Genomic DNA, 26924 nt, shown 5'->3' with positions numbered 1-26924 from the left:
TCATATGCATAAAATTTTTAAATTAAAAAAGGATTTAAAATGGTAAAAAAAAAATACAGTGTTAGCATTAGAAGAGGTTTGGATGGGGTGCATGCCTACACATTATCTGGGATGGTGTTTGAGGTCAGGGTTCGGGGATCCCTTGTGCTACAGGACAGCACATCACAGCTCATAGCTTCCTCCTTCTTCTTCCTGCGGAAATCGGCAGCTACAAGCATCTTCCTCTTGAGCCATTTGAACCGCCATCTTAAGTGCTGGGAAGCAATGGAAACAACGTGAGAGGCAGCTGGACACAGTTCTGTACGTGAGCCACATCCCCGAGTGCTCTCAACGCTAAGGTGAGCAAACTTGCCCACAGCCAGGTGAGGGCATATATGAGCTTTCTAGAGGTTGCTGATGTTATCTTTCTGTATTTTATTTTATTGCGTTTTGCTTTGTTTGCAGACAGGCTCTCACTCTGTTGTCTAGGCGGACTTAAAACTCTCTCTGTAGATCAAGCTGGCCCGGAACATGAGGTGATCCCCTAGCTCAACCTCCCAAGGGCTGGGATCACAGGCACGCCCCCAACGGGCCAGAATTTATTTCCTTCCCTCCTTCCCTCAATCCTTCCTCCCTCCCTCCCCCCCTCTCCCTCCCTCTCTTCCTTTCTTCCTTTCTTGATTCTTTAAAAAACACCATTTTCTATATTTTATACAACCCCGTCCAAACAACAGCAACAAACGCAAGCTTGAGCCCACCACCCAGCAGCACGAATCATGGCCCATGTTGCGGGCACCGTGTGGGATTCAGTGCAGAAGCCCCTGTTTTATTCTCATTTCCTTTCCACGTGATCCTGTGGCACCACTACTGCCATTCCTTAAAGCAAAGAGCCGATCTGTGCGGGGCTGCGCCTTCTGCGGCTGTGGCTCTGTTCCACACAGCTGTGACATGTCTCCGCTTAGAGCTGGGTGCAGCCTTCCAGCTCCAGTTCCTTCTAACTTAACAAAGTGGAAGGCCCTGTTCCAGCGCCATGCTTCTGTGCCCTAGATCTTATTTTAAAAGGCAGGAAGGGGAGGGGAGGGGAGCAAAGTTAAGACTGGGAAGTGCTGACTGGACATCTTTTATAATTGGATCTGAGATTAATAAAGCAGTAATGAGTCACTCGGGGTAGAAGAGGCCCTGCTTAGCCGGGCGGGCGTGGTGGTGCACATCTTTAAATCCCAGCACTCGGGAGACAGAGGCAGGTGGATCGCTGTGAGTTCCAGGCCAGCCTTGTCTACGAAGTGAGTCCAAGACAGCCAAGGGCTACACAGAGAAACCCTGTCTCAAACAACAACAACAACAACAAAACAAAACAAAACAACAAAAAACCCCCCAAAACAAAAAAAAAACAACAAAAAAGCAAAAACAAACAAAGAAGAGGAAGAAGAAGAGGAAGAAGAAGAAGAAGAAGAAGAAGGAAAAGAAGAAGAAGAAGAAGAAGAGGAAGAAGAGGAAGAAGAGGACTGCTTTCCTATATTTGCTGTTCTGTACTGTCCAAAACTCCACACACAGCCTATGAAACAAACACAAGATGGCTGTAAGGTAGAGAGGAGAGGGCAGATGAGCCAAGAATCTCAGGGCCTAAGAAACAGCACAGCAGTAAGTCGCCTGGTTTTCCTTCCACCTCCTGCTGCCAGAGCGGAACCGGAAGAGTGGGAGCCTGGGAGGCTGGGGGGCCCAGCACAGAGGCCGGAAAACCCTGTTCTTTCCAGCTACACGATCAGGGACAGAGTAGTCTAGCAAGATGGAAACCTTCTAAACCAGTGGTTCTCAAACTGTGAGGTGAGACACCCCGCCCCCACCTCCAAAGAGTTGAATGACCCTTTCACAGAGGTCACCTAAGACCATTGAGAAACACAGATATTTATATAACAATTCATAACAGCAAAATTGCGAAGCAGCAATGAAAATAATTTTAAGGTTGGAGGTCACCACACCATGACAAACATATTAAAGGGTCACAGCATGGGGGCTGGAGAGATGGCTCAGAGAGAGGCTCTACTCTTCCAGAGGTCCAGAGTTCAATTCCCAGCAACCACATGGTGGCTCACAACCATCTATAATGAGATCTGGTGTTCTCTTCTGGCCAGCAGGTGTACATGCAGGCAGAATATTGTATACATAATAAATAAATAAATAATCATTAAAAAAAAAAACAAGGTCACAGCAGGTTGAGAACCACAGTTCTAGACAATCAGGGCAGAGGCCAGGGCCACACCCAGACCCCCACAGGGAAGGGCTGTGGGACACCTTCATTGTCACCCTGGACCATTCAGGTTCTCCTGCTCCTCTCGGAGGAAGCTGATGCAGCCTCAGACTATACCGCCACCCCCGGTGCCATCCTGGCAGTGTCAGTGGAGGCCACCTAGACAGCAGTAACCAAGCGTGCTTTGTCGTGTGCTAAGTGTGCTAAGCCAGAGTGATGTCAGCTGAGGCCTGGAAGGATCTCTCCATACAAAGCTATCAGCAAGCCCTCCTCCACGTTTAGAGCAGATCCCCCTGGGCGTGGCCTCCGGGGAAACAAGGTTTACACCAGGCTCCAATTGTCATAACATGATGGGTTTCGCTGCAGTCTCACTCTGGAAACCAGGAAAATCTCAATTTGAAAAGACTCAGTTGAGTCGCAGATGCTAAGCAAAGAATCTAAAGTAGCCTCCATCAAAACGCCCAACAAGCAACTAGGAACACATCAGAAACAGAGGAAGATTAAGTAATGTTGGGGAGCCATGTGCAGTGGTGTACGCCAAGAGTCCCAGCCACTTGGGAGACGGAGGCAGAAGTGTTGCTTGAGGCCGGGAGTTTAAGACCAGAAGGGAGAACCAGAGAGAGACTAAAAAAGAACCCATAGCTGTTTTAAAACTGAAAAAAAAATTATGATAAATGAAAATTTGAAAAACCAGTGAATGTCTTCACAGGAGAATGAAGAGGACAGAGGGAGAAATGTCATTATCCAATCCAGAGAGACATGACTTGGAGAAATGGCTGGAGCCTTAAGGACAGGCGGGGCTCTGCCAAGAGGTCTGAATTCACATCCCTGAGGCATGGAGGGCAGGAGAAAGGACACCGGCGGAATGGTCTAGAACACATTTGAAGAAATACTGGCTGATTCACTACTACCTTCCACTGGCTCAGATCTGGGAAAAGGCAAAGTCTACAAGTTCTAGAAGCTGACTGAACCTCAAACCAGGTGTGTCCAGGACTCCAATCACGTCCCAGTCAAAGCTCTGAACACGAAAGCCAGAGAAGAGCCTCAAGAGCAGCCGAGAGGAACGCCATGCCACTTACTGGGGACACTGCAGTGGAGTAACAGCCGACCTCCCATGAGAAATCACAGAGGTAGGCTGGGCGTGGTGGTGCACGCCCTTAATCCGAACACTCGGGAGGCAGAGGCAGGAGAATCTCTGTGAGTTCAAGGCCAGCCTGTCTACAAAGAGAGTCCAGACCAACCAAGGCTACACAGAGAAACCCTGTCTCAATAAAATAAAACAAACAAACAAACAAACAAACAAACAACAAAAAGAGAAGTTATGGAGGCCAGCAGGAAGTATCACCCACCATACGGAAGGGGAAACATTGTCCCTGTCTATAGACAACATTGTGGTCTATGCAGAATATCCCAGGGGAACTGCAAGACCCTCATTGAGCGTGTGTGAGTGTGTTCCTCAGAGACACAGATATATATATATTGATATAATGAACACATGACGTAAGGCACTGTGTCATGTCCAGTTACTTAGGGAAGAAAAAAGGAGGTGGGACAGGGCAGTGAGACAGTGGTGGCTCACTCCTTAATCCCAGTAGATGCCCTAAATTCAAGGCCAGCCTGGTCTGCAGACCAGGACAGCCAGGCCTACACAGAGAAACCCTGTCTCAAAAAACAAAACCAACAAAACAAACAAAGGACTGTGGCTGGAGAGCTGCTCAGTGGTTAAGAGAGCTTGCTGCTCTTCCAGAAGACCTGAGTTCAGTTCCCAGCACCCATGTCAGGGAGTTCTCAACCTCCAACCCCGGGGTTCTGTCATCCTTGTCCACCCTTCAAGGGCACCGATTCACATACATAACATTCAATTACACGTGTGTATGTGCACACACGTGTGTGTGTGTGTGTGTGTGTGTGTGTGTGTGTGTGTGTGTGTGTAATTTTAAAAAAGGATTTTCGCAAAGTGTGAGGAGATGGCTCAGTGACCAAAGTGCTCACCACCCACTCATGAGGACTGGAGTTTGGCTCCCTAGAATCACACAAAATGGCCAGGTGAGCATGGCAGCCTGGCTGCCTCGGGAAACAGAGAGATGAGACCAGATCCTCAGAGCAAGCTGCATAGCAAGAGCCATATCGGTAGCTCTGAGTTTGATTGGCAGTCGCTGCTTCATTGAAAAGGGTGAGGAAAAAACAAAACAAAACAAAATGTCCTAATGTCAAAATAGGGCCTCTACATGCATGTTCACCCACACGGGTATGCCCAAATGTATGCAAAAATATACACGCATTTATAACACACACACACACACACACACACACACACACACACACACGAAAATGGGGGGCAGGGGCAGTAAATACTCAGGCCTAAATCTAAAAAAAAAAAAAATGCATCAGGATCTTATATGTTTTAAATTATAAAACACTAGTAAGATAAGAGAAAGTTTAAAGAGAGACTACTTTCATAGATCAGGACAGCTAAGTGAGAAGCAGTTTCCTCCCAAGCTGATGCACAAAATTCATGGTATCTGTGCCAGAACACCAGCTGATTTTCTGTGGACACAGATAAGAGCCTCACAAAGTCCACATGGAAATAGAAAAGAGATAAAAAGTAGGTAAAACAAATCTGAAAAAGGTGAAGCAGGAAGTGTCCTCCACACTCCACACAGCTCTGAGACTGAGTTTTTGTCTGTTTGTTTTGTTTTTTGATATTTTGTTTTTGTTTTTGTTTTTGTTTTTCAAGACAGAGTCTCTCTGTGTAGCCTTGGCTGTCCTGGACTCACTTTATAGACCAGGCTGGCCTCGAACTCACAGAGATCCGCCTGCCTCTGCCTCCCCGAGTGCTGGGATTAAAGGCGTGCGCCACTGCGTGCCTGTTGAGACTGATTTTGAACCTGCAGTAATCAAGGCTGGGTGGTGCTGGGTTGGGCACACAGCTGTAACAGGAGAGAAGCTCAGCCAGTGACTTGGGCTGACGGAAAAGGGAAGATCCTGTTTTCTTTGAGTGACACTGGAGCAACCAGGCATGTGCAGCACCCTACCCCCAAAAGGAAAAAAAAAAATCCTGCCCTAATTCTTCACACTTTATATGTATATAGCTAACTAACTTACAACTTTAAATGTCAAACACAAAAGTGTAAAACTTGTAGGCACTAACACGGGGGTGGGGGTGGAGTCTCAACCCTTCAGACCCAGGACGTAGTGAAGGGTCTTCAGATGTGGGCTGGAGAGTGAGGCAGCTTGCCAAAGAAAAGCACCTGCTGCCGGAGCCTGACAGCTCGGGTTTGGTCCTGGGACCGTCGTGGTAGAAAGAGAGAGTACCTACTCCTCCTAGGACTCCTCTGATCTACACACGTGCACTTGTATGTGACTGTACACATGAGCACACACACGTAAACTCTTTTTAAGCCAAATGCAGTGGCAAGCATCTGGCAGGGTGGATGCAACACAGAGACAGGTGGGGGTGGGGAGCTTGAGGGCCCGTTAGTCCACACAGCTCTGTGGGAGCAAGAGAGACTGCCTCAGCCAAGTGGCCAGGGAGAATCTACTTTGGCAGGTTGTCTTCTGATCTTGGCATGCTCACGGTGACACAGGCACACACACAAATTAGATTAAAAAACAACAACAACAAACTAAAATTCTAAACATAAGACCCTACAAATGAATTTATCATGAGACATAAAAATGTACCTTCACATGAAACCTACACAGAAGTGTTCATAGATTTTTTTTTCAAACATGTAAGAGTAAAAGAAACACAGGGCTAGAGAGATGGCTCAGTAGTTAAGAGCACTTGCTGCTCTTTCAGAGGACCCTAGATCAGTTCCAAGCACGCACACAGTGACGCATAACTGCCTGTAAGTCCAGTCCCAGGGGATCTGGCCTCCATGTGTTCCCACATGCATGTGCTGCACATTAACTCAAGCAAGCAAACACATGTAACATAAATAAAATAATAAATTTTAAAAGATAGGGATCAAAAGTGGAAAACAGTTGAGTGGCTGCCAGAGAAAGGGAAGGTGCGGAGTAAAGGGGCTGAGAGGGCCCACAGGGCCGGATGCTGCTTCTGGGTAGTCTGGGGGGCTTTCATTTGCTTGTGTGTGCTAGGGCTTTCAGCTTGAGAGCCTCTTGCTTCAGTCTCTGATGTGACCGAGGATACAGGCATGCAGCCCATGCCCCACTTGACAAGTTCTATATTTCAGTTGTGTCACATGTATCTGCACCTCTGACAAAGTGACCCACAGCTGTATGTGTTCTGTGCATCGTTGCCCTGGCCTCACTGTGATGTTAGGGACCTGTGAATGCCTTCTGTTCCTTGGTTGTGACATTCTATGAATGTGTAATTATATAAAAATGAAAGGGTTTTTAAAGGTTTGTTTTGTTTTTGGTTTGGTTTTGTATTTTTAATGAGTGCAAGTCACTCTCTAATTAATACCATTGAAGACATGTTGTCAGGAACCTTCTTGTCACCCTGGCTGGGGACGTGATGATGGCTCCTTAGGTAGCTTAGAGGCTGCTCCACCAGAAACAGAGAGTTAAGAAGGAGAGGGAAATACCAGAAAAAAGGGAACCAGACATCTGCAGCTGGAGACAAGCACAGTGTCCCCTTCATTGATAAGAAAGGACAGTTGGCCCTGTGGGAGGACTTCTCAGAGTAAGAAATTCAAACAGCCAATCAGATGTAGAAAGGGATCTAACCTCAGCCATCACCAAGGAAAGGCAAATCAAAACCACAGTGAGCCACGACCCCCCACCCACCAGATGATAAAAATAGTGCCACCACACCCAGCTTTCCCACGGAAGTGGAGCAAATGGCACTACAGCCCCACTGAGGAGGCATTCGGTGTGGGCCCATCAGTTTTGAAAAGTTTGCCCTGCCTACTTGGACAGGACCCAAGTTTCTCAGTCCCACATCTTTCTCCACTACAGGTTAAAAAACAAAAGTAAAGTCTGGAAAATGACTCAGTGGCTAGTGCACAGCAAGAGTTACCTAGCCAATCACCTCTCCAGGTCTGTCTTCAGACGTGTGTGTGTGTGTGTGTGTGTGTGTGTGTGTGTGTGTGTGTGTGTGTCTTTTTTTTTTTTTTAATATAGGGCTTCTCTGTGTAGTCTTGGCTGTCCTGGACTAACTTTGTAGACCAGGCTAGCCTCGAACTTACAGATACCTGCCTGCCTCTGCCTCCTGGGTGCTGGCATTACAGGTGTGCATCACTGTGCCTGGCTCTTTGAACCTCTATTAAGTGGCCTATCAGCCCTCATCCTGTCCTTCACAGGCTCAAAGGAGAGGCTGTCTTGTGTATGAGCCACTGAAGGCTTTTGTGAAGGGGGTACTGACACCGTGACACTAGCTTGATTCCTCATAGAGTCTTATTTACCTTATCAATGAATGAAATCTGCCTTCGAAATCTTTCATTCACTCTGCAGTAGTCCAGCTGTCACCCATGTCAACATCATCCAGTTCTCCCTACTTCCTGAAGTACGGACCAGTACCAAGGCCAAGGCTTTTCACCACCCAGAGAAGTAATGCTGGGGGAGTGGCGCTCTGTGTGCAGGTGTGCAAATGCACACGCGTGTTTGAGGTCAGAAGACCACCTTAGTTTGTTTTTTTGTGTGACTTCACCAACGAGGCAAGGCTGGCTGGTTAGAAAGCCCCTGGGGCCTGCCTGTTACTGCCTGTCCTGGGTTGGGGTTCAAAACCGGCCCCTGCTTTTTACATGGATCTGGGTGGTAGCGTGTCTTTGTCTAAAACAAACACTTTACCAACTGAGCTGTCTCCCCGACTTCCGAGCATCACTCTCTCCTGATTCCCTTGTGCCACCGTGGGGCACAGGCTGACTGGTGCCCACACTCACACGTGCACAGTTATCTGGGGCCGTGGCACATGTGTCCATTTCCCTCTCTGCACTCTGTGCTGTCACTGTCTCTGCCCTAGGGACATGCAGATCCCAACCCTTGTGGCTGGGAGGCCACCCTGTGCATTCTGGGTTTGGAGCAGCCTCCCCAGCCCCTCTACTCCAACCACGTCTCCTGGCACCGAGACACGGCCACCTCAGCGGTGTAGCCAGACTTCTGGCTACTTTGTGGGTTCCTTTTCCTTCCGCCATTCCCCACCCCTTTACTTCTTCCCCTTCAACCCCCTAAGTAGGAGAGAAAGGAGTTTAGAGGGGAGAGGGGACGACAATATCGTTAGACTACTTCCTGCTGATTAGGGGCGAGTTTGATCTTCGCAGTGAGGACATCTAATTTCTTCTTTCCATCTCCTCGCTCATGACTACTTGACAAACCTCAACCGCCAACCACCAACCAGCCAAGCAGCCCCTTCTGTCGGGGCTCTAGCACTTCTGTACCCTCTGAAAAGCCCCCAGAATTCCAAAGGTCACAAACTCGCAGAAACTATCTGCAGCTGGCAAAGTCACACCCCTGCTAGAGCACGAGGCAACTCATAGTCAGCTGCTGTGGACAGTCCAAAGCAGCCCAGTACCCGACACCTGGGATTAAAACAAAAACACGTTCTTATAATATTTCTGTGTCTTTAAAGAAACCAAAGTTCTCACTCTACAGTAGTCTCCAGACATTGCCACTCAGCTTGTGGGAACAAGTTTGTCCTGGCTTTACAACCATCGTGCTAGCCTATCATATGCCCATAACTTAAAAAAGAAAAACTAAGCTAGGTGAGTAAAGGCACTTTTCCTGAGCTCGCCCTGGAACAGGAAGACAGCACGATGGTCCTTTGACTCCCAGACACGTGACCTGCCTTCCACCTGACTCCCAGAATCCCATGTTGTATTGGCCTTACGTTGCTTGAATACGTAGGGGGATTTCTTCCTGATCCATCTGGCCATGGAGAGTCCAAAGATGACGACGAGCAGGAACAGCAGCACAGCCGTTGTCAGCGCCAGGAATAAGGTAAGGACATTCACGGAGCGTTCTCCTTTGGGGAGCAGGGAGAGAAACGGCAAAGTGTTTAGTGGGCAAGCTTGATCTGAACTCACCCCTCAACCCCCAAAGTGCATGGGCTCTGGGAGGCATAGCCCTGGGCACCTCAACCCACAACTCAGTAAATTGATGAGTTTACTCTCTATTGTTTGTTTATTCTGTTGGATTTTTTAGACTGGGTCTCATGTATCCCAGGCTAGTCTCAAACTCCATGTGTACCTGAGGATGACCTTAGACTCCTGATCTTCCCGCCTTCACTACCAGAGTGGGATTACAGGCATGCATCACCATGCCCGGATTCACACAGGTCTGGGCATGGAATCCAGGGCCTTTCTAGCATGTGAACCCAAGGGACTTTTACAAATGATTTAATGGAGCCGGGTATGGTGGCGCACGCCTTTAATCCCAGCACTGGGGAGGCAGAGGCAGGCAGATTGCTGTGAGTTCAAGGCCAGCCTGGTCTACAAAGTGAGTCCAGGACAGCCAAGGCTACACAGAGAAACCTTGCTCGAAAAACAAAAACAAACAAGCGAAAAGCAAAACAAAAACAAACAAACAATGATTTTCCTAGATGCCTAGAGAAACTAAGCAGCCTGGCCTACTGAACACAGAGAAACTACAAGGCCCATCATCAGTCCACTGGACTCAGCCTTTGTAAAGGCATGTTACCTGTTTGTGATTAGGGTCACTATTAATGATTACTGATTGAATAACAACACCGAGGAAAATAAGGCAGGGTACAAAAGGGAGGGTACACCAGCGCTTCCTGCTGTGGCAGAGCTGGGAGACCCAGCAGTGCTGAGGGAATTCCTATGTAGTTTGAATAAATGTCATGCATTTATTTGGATAAGCTTTTTCAAGGGGTTATAAAAGGGGGGTAGCCCATTTCTTTCTTTCTTTCTTTCTTTTCTTTTCTTTTTTCTTTCTTTCTTTCTTTCTTTTTTTTTTTTTGTTATTGTTTTGTTTTTGAGATAGGGTTTCTCTGTGTAGCCTTGACTATCCTGGACTTGCTTTGTAGACCAGGCTGGCCTCGAACTCACAGTGATCCGCCTACCTCTGCCTCCCAAGTGCTGGGATTAAAGGTGTGTAGGCAACCGGCAGGGTAGCCTATTCTTATATATCCCAGGCTAGCTTGGAACTTGCCAACCTCCTGCCTCAGCCCCCACAGTGCTGTGATTGCAGTTGTGTGCTGCCATAACTGCACATTAACTTGTATTTTAGTAGCAATAAAGCAATCACCTGATATTTTCTCCGGAGTAGGAATGGAAGGGAGGGAGGTACCTGGAGGAAGGCTGACCAGACTGGGTCCACAGACCACATCTGACTTCTCGGTCCCATTCTTAAGCACAGACTTTCCATTTAGGGAACAGCTTAGACAGGTCAAGAGAAGGAGTTCAGATGATTAATATAGGTACGGAGGAGCACTGTGAAAAAAAAGTTAGTATATGTCCCCCTACAAAACAACCAAGTGACAAGGTGGATGGGCCTGGGTTCACAAGCAGAGGACAGACCATGTGAGAAAGTTCCAAGTTCTCTGGCCTCCACCCGTTTCCCTCAGCTTTCAAGGTCCCATAAGCTTCACCCCAGTCCACCCACTCATCAGGCCCTCTCTCCCCGACTTGAGAAGCCACACACACTCTGTCTTGTTCCATGACACTAGTCAGCCAGTGTGGCTCAACACGTCGTGACTCACTAGTCTCTCAACCCCAAGTTCTTGCTCCTTAAACTGACTTGGCCACATGTGGGACAGGGTTTCCAGCAGCAGCAGCAGACAGCATAGGCATAAACCCTGGGTCTGCCCCTTCAGGGTGACCTTCAGCAAATGTATAAAGCCCGTCTAAGCCTTGGTTTGCTCAGCAGCTTAAGGGTGTGTGTGTTGGGGGGGTAGCCTGTGCTCCCAGGACTGGGATAAAACCAAATGAATAAGTCCCAGGGACAGAATCTCACATGCTGGGTACAGTCAATGCATACAACTGTTGTTGCTACCATCACCATCATCCTCACTGTCCTCACCATCATCACCGTCACCGCCACCATCATCCGTACCATCATCACCACCATCTTTATCATCACTGTCATCATTGCTGTCATCGCTACCATCACCATCATCATCATCGTCATCATCACCAGCATCACACAGGCTTTTCCCTTTTCTTTAGATCCCCGTTCATGGCCCCATTTTACAAACACTAACTTGAACATTGTAATCGATTTATCTTGAAAGACCTGTTTTAAAAATCTATTCTACTTCCTATCAGTACATTTGTAAAAGTATTATAAATATGTAACCAAAGTAACAACAACAACAACAAAAAAACAACCCTCACTGTCTGCTAAGGAAATGAAACAGGAAAAGATCACAGGCATTTAAAATGGGATTTTATCAGACTCAGCAGCCCATATGACTGTCAATTTCCCTTTGCAATCTCTCAGCCAGTGTGTTCCATACCCATACCCCTGTTGTCCTAGGCACCATCAAACCTCACCTGGACCAATGCCCATCCCCAGGGCCCAGTGCTAATCTTGCAGGTCCATGAGCACATTTGGACCCATGCTACTGGCTATGTCCCTCCAGTGGCCAGCACACCACATATGTATGACATGTTCGAGAGACAGAAGGCTCTGCCCTCCACTATGCACCAGCTTGTGTTGTGAGGAAATACCCCCATTCATATGAGGTTCCGTAACCTCACAGCGCTCCCATGTCACCTAGGGGTGTGTTTACATCCCAGTGACAATGTCCTTCGACTTTCAGTTTATCCCAGGCTCTTTGTGTTGTAAGAAAATGGGAGTTATATACGTACTTTGTCCAGGGTCGACAGGTGCCACTAGCGTTCTGATCATTAAACATTCCAAAGCCACAACTTTTGCAACCTTAAAGAAAGACTGAGAATCAACGGAAAGCATCTCACCGTTGCACAGCTTTTCCTTGCGACAAAGGAACAGCTGGGTCCATTAGGTTAACCTTCGCAAATGGCCTTATGCTCATCTCAAAGGTTAATATAAATGTTTTATTCGCGTGCACGGATGCATGTATCTGTAGGTGCGGATGCCCGCAGAGTCCAGGAGAGAGCATCAGAGAGGGAGCTGTCATGCCAGGCCACTGTGAGCTGCCTGGTGTGGGGTGCTGGGAACTGAACGTGGGTCCTCTGCATGGACAGCAGTCGCTCATAAAGCCGTGTCTCCACAGCACTTGCTTAGTGACTCTCCAATGGAAGGCCCGAGAGTGCTCAGTTTCGATCTAATCAGGCAAGGGATGGTGTCTACACCTAAGACGTGTACACACACGGGGCACTCATGATTATTAACAAAGTGTCCTGGTTTCAAATCCCTTCTGTGTGGGAATACAGTGGAGCGTGGACAAGAATAGCGGTAAAGCACAGTGTTAGCATCACGCACCGCGCCCCGACCCAGCGCTTTGTTATGCTCTCAAGCCATAAGGAGCACGTCTCGTGGAAAAAGAACCAACCTACCCTGCTCTGTTAACTCTTGGCCTGGCTTGCAGTCCTCTTCGCACACTTCACAATCTACCCCCCAGCAGTGGAATCCCTCGGCGCAGTCGCACTCGGCATTGCTGGTGGGGGTGCAAGGCTTCTTATACCTGAAATAGCCTGCAATAGCCCCAGCGCTGGGTTACCCGTGACCTCCAGATCCAGGAAACAGACTTTTGTTCTGCACTTACACACACACACACACACACACACACACACACACACACACGATTGCTCTGCTTATAATGTTAGTGACATTATAACTTCAGAATGTTGTGTTTTTTCCTATTTCTTTCTTTTATTTTTTTTGAAATAGGGTCTCACTGTTGTAGCCCAGGCTAGTGGTAAACTAAAAATCCTCCTGTTTCAGTTTTCTAGTGCTGGATCTGGGTGCCACAATGACTTGGCTTCTACTGTTTTATTTTCAATCTCTACTACAATATTTTTACACTTTTCTCATGAAAGGCTTTTCTTGGGCTAGGGATGCAGCTTGGCGGTAGAGTGCTCGCCCAGTGTGCCGAAGCCCTGGGTCCCATCTCCAGGGCCTCATAAACCAGTGCCTCTCAACCTGTGGGTAGCAACCCCTTTGGGGGTTTGTTACAGGATATTTGATCCCACTGTGATCCCAAAGATTGTGAACTGTAAAAGCCTGTCTTTCGTTTGGTGCAGTTGAGCCCCAACACACACCTTTAATCCAAGAGCTTTCTGTACACAGGATTTAATAAAGCTAACCCTAGGTTAAGAGGCAAAGCAAGAAACCAGCTGACAGGGATTAAAGAGTAGGCAGGACTTTGAGGTGAGGCGTATGTGAGACAGTGTAGAAGTAGCAGGGGCTCTTGGGCTTTTAGCTTTGGGCTCTTTGGCTCTTCAGCTTTTCAGCTCCTTGGTCTTTGGCCTTTTGGGGCAGGGAGGGGCTTTGAGCTAGCAAGCCTTTGGTCTTGAGTGTTTTGGCCTTTTTCCTCCTGGGCTGTCAGTGAGCTAGTGAGCCTTTTGGGCTTTTCCTATTGGGGCCTGAGCTGAGTAGGAAGGTCAGCTGGGTGCTTTCTCTGCCTCTCTGAGCTAGCAGGTTTTCACCCTAGCATCTGGCTCCTGAGCCATTATTGGCAAAATAGAACATTTTGGATTTTCATTTAAAAAAGAAAACAAAACAGGAGTTGAATTACCGTTTCACAGGGGTTGTCTAAGGTCATCAGAAAAACACAGATTCATAACATTATGATTCATAACAGTAGCGAAATTACAGTTATGAAGTAGCAACAAAAATAATTTTATGGTTTGGGGATCACTACAACATGAGGAACTGTATTAAAGGGTTACAGCCTTAGGAAGGTTGAGAACCCACTGTCATAAACTGCAGTGGAACACGCCTGTAAGCTCAGCATCTGGACAGGAAGATGAGAAGCCTGGGCTACATGAGATGCTATTTACAAACAAACAAACAAAGCCAGGCATGGTAGTGCGCGCCTTCAGTCTCAGCACTCCAGGGGTAGAGGCAGGTAGATCTCTCTGAGTTCAAGGGCAGCTAAGTCTGTCTAGCAAGTTCCAGGTCATCCAGGGACACATAATGAGACCCAGCCTCAAAACAAAACAAAACAAAACAAAAACAATAACAAAGGCCTCTCATGTTGGGCTGGAGTGATGGCTCAGAGGTTTAAGAGCACTGGCTGCTTTTCCAAAGGTCCTGAGTTCAATTCCCAGCAACCACATAGTGGCTCACAGCCATCTATAATGAGATCTGGTGCCCTCTTCTGGTGTGCAGGTGCACATGATATACATAATAAATAACTTTTTAAAAAAAGTCTCTCCTGTCAAATGAGTATTTGCTCTGTTATTTTAAAAGCTCATCGAAGCCGGGCAGTGGTGGCACACGCCTTTAATCCCAGCACTCGGGAGGCAGAGGCAGGTAGATTGCTGTGAGTTCGAGGCCAGCCTGGTCTACAAATTGAGTCCAGGACAGCCAAAGCTACAGAGAGAAACCCTGTCTTGAAAAACTTAAAAAAAAAGAAAGAAAAGAAAAGAAAGAAAGAAAGAAAAAGCTCATCAAAAATGATTGCTATTTCATGAAAGAATTTAACTACACCTGGCTGTGGGCAGAGGTGTCAGCACCCCTGAGAGGCTCTAGCTTTTAAACAGAGATCAGTTAGTAAACAGGGACCAAATATGTTCCCAACAGTCTTAAAAGATGAAGACGCCTCCACTGAGAGCAGACCTCCAGTGCTGGGAGGCTGAGGCCCGCAGGCGGGAGCTCCAGTCCTCCTGGGCAACAGCACGGTCCCATTTCAGAACAGACAGGCGGGCCTACCTTCACACACTCTGCAGAGCTCACAGTACGGCCGTCCATATGTGGTGGAGTAGGTACTCGAAGGGCATTTTTTACAGATCTGTGGGTCTTTACTGCAGAAACTACCTGAAGGAAGTATCACAGGCGTTTGTGTCTGACAACACATGACCATCAGTCACTCAACACATTATGGCATTTACAAGAAAATCAAAATAAATGTTCCATCTGTCCTGTAGGCATTACAGTGATAGACATGCTTATTGACTGGCATTTTAAGACTGTATGCTTTTGCAGGGCGACTCCTGGCCTAATCCAGCAGCTGGGGATATCATATAAACACTGTAACGAAGAAACCAAGAAAAGAAAACCCGGCATCTGTTGCTGCACAGGACTGTGATTCCTCTGCACAGAGCGCAGAGCAACAGGGCAGGACCCAAGAGAAGAGTGATGCTGCCACCTGCTTGTTCCTTGCTGCAGAATGCACCTCATATACAAAGCTCGCATTTACCACGTGCTGTCCGGAGCCTGTCCTGGGGCCCTTCCAAGCGAGCTATGAGAAAGCTCCGATCATGCTCAGAGGGTAAAGGTAAGTTGAGGTGCCAAGGGTAAGTGAGTGAGCTGGGGGCCCGTGGCTACTTTGTTGTCTCCAACGAGCTTTTGTGAGGGACAGAGTAGTCGCCGAGCCGGGCTAATCAGACAGTTTTCAGCAGTCAGGAGACGCACCTGGTTTGGTACTTACCAGGCTCACAACTGTTGCAGAAGTTCGGTATGGCGCTTGTCCTTCCAGTGCCCAACACCAACAGCGTGATCATCACTAGGTTGTAACAGTTTTTCCCCATCCCGAGTCTCTCATCCACAGGACGCTAGCAAAGGAGATTCCAAATGTGTCTCAAGCAAATGAGCTGCTCCCTGGCTGGTGGTGTGGCTTGGTTCGTAAAATGCCTGCTTAACACGCACCAGGATGCAAAAAAAACCCAGAGTGGTGGCAGGTGCCCGTAATCCCCTGCACTGAGGAGCTGGAAGCGGGAGGATAAAGAGTTCAAGGCCAGCCTCCGCTGCAGAGTAAGCTGAAAGCCAGCCTGGGCTACATGAGACCCTGTCTTTAAGAGAAGAGGCTACCTCACAAATGCCATTCTGCAAAATATAAGCAGGGTGGGTTTCCCTTACAGAACTATCTACGCTGCCAACAACACTTAAAACAGCTCTGCGGGATTTTAAGGAGCAGTTAACACTGGAATGCTGGGGGTGGAGAGATGGTTTAGTGGTTGGGAGCACACCCTGCTCTTGCAGAGGACCCAGGTTTGGTTCCCAGCACCCATGTTGGGCACCTCACAGCTGTCTATAACTCCAGCTCCAGGGGGGTCCCGTGCTCCTGGCTGGCTGCTCTCAAGTGAGTACAAACAAACACACAAACACAATTGAAAAGGTTTTAAAAAATCTTAAAAACAAACAAACCCTGGAATATTATGAAAACAGCAAATTCACAGAGATCCTGCAGTAGCCGCCAGCTCACAAACACAGGGACAAAGGGGCAGGAACATCAGGGACTTTCAGAGATTGGCACTGGCATCCAGACGGCAGCCATGCTGGCTCGGAAGCAGAGTCCAGATGAGAGGTGCCATCTCACGGGTCCCCTCAGCGAGCAGGGGTCCTGTGGTTATTGTTCTGCCCTTGTCGCCTGGGTATTTTTTGTTTTTCTTTTTGAGACAGGGTTTCTCTGTGTAGCCCTGGCTGTCCTGGACTCACTTTGTAGACCAGGCTGTCCTCGAACTTACAGCGATCCCCCTGCCTCTGCCTGCTGAGTGCTGGGATTAAAGGTGTGAGCCACCATATCTATCATAGTTTTTTAAGCACAGATCTACACTTGCCAATTTTGAGACTTGAAGCTTGTTAAAAAAACAAACAAACAAACAAAAAAGGCAATAAAAAAAATTCCTGAGTCTAGGGATGAAGCTAAGCTGGAGGAGTGCTTGCCTAGCATGTGCGACACGCTGACACTGAGTCAGGCACCGTGGCTCACACCTGTCATCCTAGCACCCAGGAGAACCAGAAAAGAAAGAAAGTAAAGAAAAGAAAAAAAAATATGAGAGCACCTACTTGGTCTTTATACAGTGGTCTATGAGATGGAAGTTATAGATAACAAGAGAAGAAAAGTCTAGAAATCTGCAATGGGAACACAGCCCGTCCTTACTTCTCTAGCCCCGGACAAGTCCCAAGCAGACAAACCTTGTGATCTCAGAGCAGCGAAGAACCTTCTGCTCCTCAGAAGCTCAGTGCGGTTCTGCCGCTCCAGAAGACCACAGGTCAAACACAGGGCCTGTGACTCAACTGAGCAGAGCCTCCTGGGAAATCCCCACGCTGCCCTGTGAGGTGGTTTGTCTCCTTGTTACCCTCAAAAGCCCCAAAGGTCCCCGCTTGGTAACGTCACTTTGAAGGGTTTCTTGGAATCAGCTGCTGGCCATTATTAGGACATTTGCTCACGTCACATAGTCCTGTATCTGTGCCAAAGCTTGTAACGTGTCCTTAGGATGTTGGAGACTTAGGGCCAAAAAGACTGTCCTAAACCATGACAACAGAGACACACGCCTCTTAAACCCAGATCTGAGCTGTGCTGGGGAGAGACGACTCACCCTTGGATGGGAGCCGAGGGGTCAGCCTCCAGCTGTTATCATCAGGATGTCCTTATGCAAATGAGACGGCTCTGGCTGTGTGTCCAGGCGGAGGACCAGCAGGACAGGATGTACTGTGTGTGTGTGTGTGTGTGTGTGTGTGTGTGTGTGTGTGTGTGTGTGTGACACACATGCGCATGAGATTGAGGCAGGAAGGAAAAAATGCAGGACAGGAAAGGTGAGGGAAGCAGGGTGCTCCCAGGGTGATGTTGCTGAACAAAGTGGAGTACCATGAACAATTTTTAGAGAAATGTTTAGTGAGGGAAAAAGAAGTGGAGGAGAAGGAAGAGGGGAGAGAGGAGTGATGAAGAGCAAAGGGCAGGAGGAAGAGAACTGGCAGGGAGGAGGGGGGATGGAAATCAGGAGGGAGGGAAGAAGGAAGGAGAAGGGGGGAGGAGAAGGGATGGAGGAAGTGGTTGCCGTGGAAACTGAGATTAACTTGCTCATCAAGTGACTAGAGATGCTCAGGAGATTGCAGGCTGGCTGGGAGGGGGATCGCAGTGAGAGAGCCTGGAGGGGGGGGGAAGGGTAGGGGGTAGGGGGGAGACGTGGGGCGGGGGGGGGGGGGGGGGACACACAGCTGTAATTCCAGAACGTGGGTGGCCGAAGCAGCAGAGTCACGAGTTCTGAGTTCCGAGTCAGGCCGGCTTATGCAGCAAGACCCTGTCCTTAAAAAGGGCAGTTTTATCTCAAATTGCTGGACTTCCCACTAGAATTCAAATGACAAGGAAGTACTTTTCCACAAGAGAGATGGAGGCGTGCCCTTGGGCTGAAGGATGAGGGATATGGAAGAGAGCTGACATTTAAGAAAACATTTGCGTGCGGATCGCTTTCCAGGTCTACATGAGCCAGTCACGCCACCCACTGCCTCCCTTAGAAACCTCCAGTTCAGGGAGTGGAGAGGTGGCCCAGTGGTTAGGGGCACTGGCTGCTCTTGCTGAGGGCCTGAATTTGGTTCCCAGCACCCACACTGGGCAGCTGACAGCCACCTGTAAGTCTAACTCAGGGAGCGCCAGCGCCCTATTATGGACTCCTCAGGCACCTGCATTCACACACACACACACACACACACACACACACACACACACACGAGTGCATGCACGCGCACACACACACCCCATATACATAATTTAAACATAGAAGGGGCTGGAGAGATGGCCCAGAGTACATACTGTTCTTGCAGAAGACTCAAGCTGCCTGGAACTCCAGCTTCAAGAGATCCAATGCTTTTGGCCCCTGAAGGCACTGGTGTGCACATGCACATTATTTAAAAATAGTTAAATAAATCTTTACAACAAATATCTTTTAAAATAAACCTCAAGTGGCTTTCTGTGCCCACATACAAAACCTGGGCCCTACAGCTGAGGGCTCAGGGACTGCTTGCATCCAACACTAATAAGGTCTCGTGTCCCATGACATACATTTCAACATGTGAGATGTACAAAGTTCCGTAGGTTTTAGTACATTCACTCTACTGTGAAACTCACCTCTAGTCAGTGACAGAACGTTCCCATCAGTCAGGAATGAGTCCTGGGCCTGGAGAGTTGGCTCAGTGGTTAGAAGCAAAGGTTGTTCTGGAGAGGACCTGGGTTTCATTTCCAGTCTTCCACATGGCAGCTGAAACTCTAGGCTAAGGAAGTCTGATACCCTCTTCTGGCCTTCTCAGGCATTGCATGCCTATGGTGCACATATACTCACACAGGCAAACACACGTACACTTTTTTTTTCTTTTTGTAATTTTTTGAGACAGTGTCTCTCTCAATATTTAGCCTTGGCTGGCCTGGAACTCACTATGGAGATTATGCTGGCCTCAGACTCCCAGAGATCCATGTGCCTGCCTCTGCCCCCTGAGTTCTGGGATTAAAAGCGTATGCCACCATGCCTAGTTTTCGTTTCTTTCTTTCTTTGTTTGAAGCAGGTTTTTTTCTGTGTAGCCTTGGCTGTCCTGGACTCACTTTGTAGACCAGGCTGGCCTCAGACTCACAGAGATCCACCTGTGTCTGCTTCTCAAGTGCTGGCCCATGCCTAGCTTTTAAGAGCTATTTAAAAACAGAAATCCCTAAAGCTGGGTGTGGCGGAACACACCTTTAATCCCATAATTTGGGAGGCAGAGGCAGGTGAATCTGAGTTTGAGGCCAGCCTGACCTACAGAGTGAGCTCAGGACAGCCAGAGATCCACAGAGATACCCTGTGAGGGGGGGATGGGTGGCCCAAATCCCACATATGTGGTGTTTCCCTGAAACACATCTTATCTCTCTGCACTTTCTCTTCTAGACGCTCATGAAATATAATTAGCCAATCTGTGGTTTTCTGTGACTGGCTTCTTTCACTTAGCATATTTTTCAGGTCCATTCGTGTTGTAGAATGTGATGAAACTTCATTCCTTTTCTTGGTGTAGTAATATTCCTTCAGAAGGATGGATCCCATTCTGTGTATCCATTCGGCAGGTAATGAATTTTTGTAGCTTCCCCCTGGAGCCTTTATGCTGTCATTCTGGTAAGCCATATGCCATGCGCATCCCTGAATCATTCTCGTGTGTGTGTGTGTGTGTGTGTGTGTGTGTGTGTGTGTGTGTGTGTCTCCTGTGCTCTCTTTCACTGTGGGGCCATTGTTTTCCACAGCGCTGCATCCGTGCACAACCCCGTCCGTATCAAACAGAGGTTTCAAGTTCTCCACACACTAAGACAAGTGGTAGGCGTGGGGGTGGCAACTCACTGAGGTTTGATTTGTGTTCCTCAGGATTCTGACTTGCTTGAATCCCAAGAGGGAGGGAGTCGGGGCATGGTGTGGTGGTTACAAGGCCACACTTGCCCATCAGTCTGACCTGGATGGATCTAGACTCTGACATTTATGGTTATGTGACCTCAGACAGATCTCTTAGCATTCTTTTTTTCTTTTTTTTAAATTTTTATTATTTATTTTTAAGATTTATTTATTATGTATACAGTGCACATCAGATCACATTATGGTTGTCAGCCACCATGTGGTTGCTGGGAATTGAACTCATGACCTCTGGAAGAGCAGTCAGTCAGTGCTCTTAACCGCTGAGCCATCTCTTCAGCCCCTCTTTTAGCATTCTTAAGTCTCCATTTATCCAATCAGATTATATAGTACAGTAATCCTGGTCCCCATCCTGTCTACTGAGAAATAAAGGGAACAAACTAATGGGATTTGCATAAATCACAACACCTGGCTTGTGTTTCCGAAGAAAACAGAACTCTCATGAGATCGGTTTTGAAATATCCAATCCCCAGACTCCCAAAGCCAGCATCACCAAAGCAGCTACCGACCAAGAGCCACGCGAGAAGACCAGAGGGAGGTGACCATGTAGGATGTACCCTGCCAGCCTTGCGGTGACCGGAAGTCTGTCACACTATAACAACACACTGCCAATCAGTTCACCTGAAGCTTTCAATGTCCTGGGCTAGCCCAGTGGCCTTTCCACGTATCATACTGTGGGTGCTCTGGGCCCCTGCTGCGTGGTGACATTTAGCTGAGTGCTGCCTAAGCCTGCCATCTGGGCGGTTGTGGGCAGAGCTCCCACCTCTCCTGTAGCAATGTCACTCCTTTCCCACCACAGTGACATTCTTGGGCTCCTCTGCCCGTGACACATGTCTCCACTGAGCTAAGAGATTCTCACGATTAGTTTTATCAGCCTGATAAAACTGGCTCAGCTGAGCCAGACCAACGGCTTCAGGAGTGGTCTACGCAAAGTTCTCCTCGACTGTCACCACATCCCTGCAGCTTTGTGTGACAAATCTCCACAGTAACAGAGGTAGGTGACATGAGGCACTGCCTGAGCCAGCAAAAAGCTTAGATGGCCATTTGCTTTTAAAATACATGAAATACCGCTTTATCCATCTTGTCTTACTAACCTTCCAAATGCAGTCTTCTTTTAAAGATTTATTTATTTATTATTTATACAGTATTCTGCCTGCCTGCCAGAAGAAGGCACCAGATCTCATTAGAGATGGTTGTGAGCCACCAAGTGGTTGCAGGGAATTGAACTCAGGACCTTTGGAAGAACAGACAGTGCTCTTAACCGCTGAGACATTTCTCCATCCCTCCAAATGCAGTCCTAAACACACACATACACACACACACACACACACACACACACACCCCTACAAAATCTTCCCAAGTCCAAACACAGAGCATCAGCCCTTGACAATATCCGTAAAGCAGCTTCTGCCACATTCTAGGATTGAGCCAGGGACCAGCTCCGTATGAGTTGGTTGCCTCCCTGTCTGTGGACATCTCCAGTGAGTGTGACTCTGAGTCTAGCCAGCATGAGGTCTCATCTGCTCTAAGAAGCTAAAGGAGATGCTTAAAAGAAAGACAAAGATGCCAATCACTGTAGCACACAGCAGAAAACCCAACATTTGGATGTGAAGGCAGGACCAGGAGTTCAAGGTCATCCTCAGCTACCAGTCAGCTCAGGACCAACCTTGGCGACTTGAGCTTCTGTGAAGAGAGAGGCAGGGAGGGAAAGAAAGGGAGATGGGGAAGAGGGACAAGGAGAAAAAAGACCCAGAAAGGAAAAGAGCCCGTTCCTGTGAAAAGTGCTTCTGTGCCCTCAGGGGCCGTTCAGAGGAGTCTAAGGACTATTCTACGCCCTTACAACCTTGACCCCACACCCTGGGCAGCTGTCCCGTAGTAATCTTCAGTTAAGACATTTATTCACTTGTGATACAGGAGAAGCTGACTCAGAAGGGAAGATCAAACAGAACCTGGACAAAGGAAAGTGGATTAAAAAAAAAAGACAGACAAACAAAAACCCGTGAAGGAGGGTGACCCAGAAGAAGGAAGCAACAGTAGGTATGGAGAAATGAGTGCTGGCAGCCAGCCTGGCTCCTGTGCTCCCCTGTGTGGTGGCCACTGCACATTCGTGGCTCATAAAAAAACGTGTGCCAGCCGGGCGTGGTGGCGCACGCCTTTAATCCCAGCACTTGGGAGGCAGAGGCAGGTGGATCGTTGTGAGTTCGAGGCCAGCCTGGTCTACAAAGCGAGTCCAGGACAGCCAAGGCTACACAGAGAGACCCTGTGTCGAAAAACCAAAAAAAAAAAAAAAAACCCAAAAAACAAAAAACAAAAAAAAACGTGTGCCTTCCTTCAGAGCAACCTCAGTGTCCCAGCCCTGCGCAAGGGCACAGGCGGAGCATCTGTGGAAGCCCACAGAGCACCTCCAGGAATTTACAAGAAGTGTGTCATCTAAGATCCGTTGCTAAGTGCTCTCCAGCCAGCCCCACAAGCCACAGAAGCACGGTTTGCAAGTGTCTGTGCCTGTGACTACGCTCTGATGGTTACCTACCAGTCACCGCGCTGGCGAGGCTGGGCTGTGGGGCTCTCCAGGGAACCATGGTTCACACATACCCTGTGCATCAGTTTCCTTCATCCTACTTCTGCCCCAACGCATAGTTCCAGGGAAAAGACCTTGTGACTCACGGACTCCGTAACAGCTGCAGCAATATTCTGCGAGCTTAGGCGTCTCGTGTCATCTTCAAATATGGGCATCTGGACTAGACAGCACAAAAACTTAATACTTAATCGTTATTAGACTCATCTAGGATGAAACTGAACTTCAGAATTGTAGATAAATTGAATTCTAATATAGCCGGAAGTGGTGACATACTTCTGTCATTCCTGTTCTTGGGAAGCAGAGACAGGTGGATACCTGTGAGTTCAAGGCCAGTCTAATGTGTACAGCAAGTTCCAGGCTACCCATGGCCACAAAATGAGACTAAATCTCAAAAGAAAAAAAAAATCAACACAAGAAAAATTTGAAATATTAAAAAATCCTATATTAGCTGGGCATGGTTGCACATGCCTTTAATCCTAGCACTCAGGAAGCAGGCGGATCGCTGTGAATTCAAGGCCAGCCTGGTTTACAAAGTGAGTCCAAGACAGCCAAGGCTACACAGAGAAACCCTGTCTCCAAAAACCAAAAATAAAAAACAAAAAAATCCCATATTGAGTATTTTAAATGTCTTATTAAATATTAGTATTTAATAATAGCATTTACTATTTATTCATTACAGTTTAATTTTAACAGATAATGTTGAAGCCTTTATGAAAATATATTTAGCCAGGCCGTAGTGGCGTATACCATTAATCCCAGCACTCGGGAGGCAGAGGCAGGTGGATCAATATGAGTTCAAGGCCAGCCTGGTCTATAGAGCGAGTCCAGGACAGCCAAGGCTACACAGAGAAACCCTGTCTAAAGTCAGATGTAAAATTTTAAATATTTTACTTGTGTGTTGGGGGTTGGTCTTGTGCTATGTATCTATACTAATTACTGGCCCCCAAGATCTGGTTGCTGCTACCCAGATGAGCACATTCCCACACACACACCTGTCTTTGTTGTGTAAACTTTGCTTTACCTAATTCAAAGTTGACTGGTTAATAGCAAATGCTGAAGCTGGTGACTTGGCAGAAGAGAGCAAGGTGGAGCTGAGGTTCCCCAGCTTGGGGGTGGAGGGAGGGCCAGGAGCAGGGAGGAAGAGAAGATGGAGAAAGAGGATGTGATCTGATGGAGCAGATCCAGCCCAGAAAGGATGGCTTACTGGTGACTTGGGTTGTGTAGCTGAGAGACAGCTAAGTGGCTTAGAGAGGTGAAATCTGTCCAGCTCTGGTGCTTTAAGCTTGTAAAATAAGTCACACTCTCTCTGTGTCAGTTGTTGTGGAAGACAGCGAGGCTAAAGAAAACTGTCGCTTTACTAGTGAGTATCTTACACGTGTGTGTGTGTGTGTGTGTGTGTGTGTGTGTGTGTGTGTGTGTCTGTCTGTCTGTCTGTCTGTCTGTCTGTCTGTCTTGAGTATGTCAGCAGGACCCCTGGGAACTGCTCCTTCTGCGTTCGGGCAAGGGCTTTTCCAACTGAGCCATTTCTTTAGCTCCTACCAAGGTTTGCAAATACCATCTGGGTGGGATTTGATACTGGATGGATTTCTTCATTATCATGTGCCTGCCATGATTTACAATTACTCACAAAAGCAAAGCTGGGGCTGGTAGCACCTTGAGGGGGGGGGAAATCCCTGCAAACACCATGTTTAGCAGAGAAACAAACTTCAAGAAGCAAGAAGGAAACCTTAGCCAGGCTGGTTCAAGTTTCTAGAGTCTGACCCCAAGGGGTTTATTGTAAACACAGTTAACGCAAGGGCTGGAGAGATGGCTCAGAGGTTAAGAGCACTAGTCTGTTCTTCCTAAAGGTCCTGAGTTCAATTCCCAGCAACCACATGGTGGCTCACAACCATCTACAATGAGATCTGGTGCCCTCTTCTGGTGTGCAGGTGTACATGCAGGCAGAATACTATATGCACAATAAATCTATCTTTAACACATTTTAACACAGTACAGTTTGGGAAATGTTTCCTGGTGTAATTCAATCCCTGGTGCACAAGGAGGCCCACTTACATCTAAACTCAACTCAGAGTATGTGTCCTTTCTTCCAGGAAGATAGGCTCTAGAGACAGGCTTAAGGACCTGGGGAAGGATCCACCATGGTCTCCGTTGTAGATTAGTGTGCACGTCATTTGGGCTATTAGCCACCTTCTTTCCTGGTTGTGGGAGCTTGAGATGGCCTGGCCCTTTAGAGGATGCAGATCACCAGGCTGTTCATCACCTCCGATTCCCAGCCTTCTGCATGGAAGACCAAGCTAAACATCTTTTCCTTTGAAAAGGCAACCCCCGCGTGCTTAACACTCCTGGTTTCCCTATGGATCTGTGGGCAACAGGGCTTTTATGCTCCTGACGTCACATGATGTTTGCATTCTCAGCCCTGTGAGGTAAAGGCAAGTCTGAAGATCTGTGTGCAGCGTGTCTGTCTGTCTCACACTGTGGCTCGGGCTGGCCTTGACCTTGCAGCTCTTCTCCTCCCTCAGTGTGGTGTTTGAGTAAGAACAGCCCCCCTAGGCTCACATATCCGAATGCTGAGTCACCAGGAAGCGGCACTGTCTGAAAGGATTAAAAGGATTAACAGGTGTGGCCTTGTTGGAGAAAGTATGGCACTGGGGGTAGACTTGAAGGTTTCAAAAGCCTGTGCCAAGCTCAGTCAGTCAGCCAGTCAGTCTGGCTGGCTGGCTCTCTTTCTCTTACTTGTGGACCAGGATATAGTTCTTAACTCCTTGTCCGTCACCACACCTGCACGCTGCCACGCTTCCCGCCGTGATGATTAATGGACTAAGCTTCGGAAACTGTAAGCCAGCCCTCAGTTAAATGCTTTCTTTGATAAGAGTTGCCTTGGTCATGGTGCCTCTTCAAAGCAATAGAGCAGTGACTAAGACACTCGGCTTCCTGAGTGCCGGGATCACAGGCAGAAGCCACCACTCCCGGCTTGAGTCTTTTAATTAACCTCCTATTCCCTCAGAGCGATGGTTGCCGTTCTGATGTGGAGGAAGAGATGCCTGAGTTTACTGCAGGCCAGTGTCCCAACTTCTGCTGCCACCTCCCCCTTCCCATGACGAGACTCTCAAGTACACAGATGCCACTACGCTCAGACCAGGGAGGCCGACTTGAAGCAATAGTGGGGGCGTGGCACGTCCAGATCCTGGAAATATCATCCTGAGATGGGCATAAGTAGGATTGTTCCCCCTCTGCCCTGGGCCTGTGTGTCTGGGCGCACGTAGCCATGAGCCCCCACCTTTGCCTCCCCCCCCCCCAGGTAGCCCAGTAACCCAGTTAAACTTTCTCTCCCCCTATAAGGTAATGTCCGGCAGCACCTGAAATTCCTTCTTATGTAAATGAAGGGGTCCCCAGCACCCTGGCCCTGGCCAATGATGTACACTCACCCAGAAAGCCCCTACCCACACCCCAAAAGTTTAAGTAGCCTTTGTCCCCTGCCCCCATTAAAATGAACTGTCTCACTGAAGCTATCGCCCTGAGGATCTGTTCTTGCTGTCCTCACCCGCCACCTGACGTCTCCTCACTCCTGGCTGGTCCTGCTTTGCCTCCACTCTCCGGATCCACGCCACTACAAGTGGGGAAGCAGAGTCTGCATGACAGCTGGTGCCTCAGTGTGGTGAACGGTGACACGCAGGAGGAAGATAAACACTCCCCACGCCCCACCCTCACCTCCCACCCCATGACATCAACCGGCCCGCCCCATCCCACCTTCCCATCACAAGGGTTTTTTCCTTCTGTCTCTTTCTTTTGGTTTATGCCATAGAGTGGGGCTGGGTACAGGGAATGGGCAACTGACATCTTTTGGCCAAGGCTACTCCTTGGCATTGGTAGGTCTCCACCCCTCTGCCCAGACCCTAATAGCAGAGCTTGGGTGTTGGCCGTAAAGCCCTACCTTTATCTTTCCTTGAAAAAAAAAAAAATCTGGTTA

At 48.2% G+C, this 26924-nt stretch overlaps 1 protein-coding gene across 6 annotated transcripts; it reads right to left on the bottom strand.

Moving 5' to 3' along the window:
• Nucleotides 1-26605, bottom strand: TNFRSF9 (TNF receptor superfamily member 9). Of its 6 annotated transcripts, none has more exons than XM_084788214.1 (8): nt 26499-26605; nt 15669-15792; nt 14951-15055; nt 12631-12768; nt 11962-12031; nt 10397-10527; nt 9018-9152; nt 1-254 (listed from the first exon to the last, which is right to left on the bottom strand). In XM_084788214.1, exons 2-8 carry the CDS (start codon nt 15766-15768, stop codon nt 163-165), a joined length of 771 nt encoding a protein of 256 aa, XP_084644340.1. In that variant the 5' UTR covers nt 15769-15792; nt 26499-26605; the 3' UTR covers nt 1-162. The 6 variants fall into 6 exon arrangements, with proteins under 6 accessions (XP_084644340.1, XP_084644341.1, XP_084644342.1 ...); XM_084788215.1 differs by lacking the exon at nt 26499-26605 and adding an exon at nt 17560-17924; XM_084788216.1 differs by lacking the exon at nt 26499-26605 and adding an exon at nt 17121-17532.
• Between the last annotated feature and the right edge of the window lie 319 nt (nt 26606-26924).

Source organism: Acomys minous, assembly GCF_964271855.1.
Source record: "Acomys minous genome assembly, chromosome: 6".
Taxonomy (NCBI): Eukaryota; Metazoa; Chordata; class Mammalia; order Rodentia; family Muridae; genus Acomys; species Acomys minous.
Note: the sequence above shows the minus strand (reverse complement) of the source record. Positions and strands in the feature narration are given on the sequence as shown.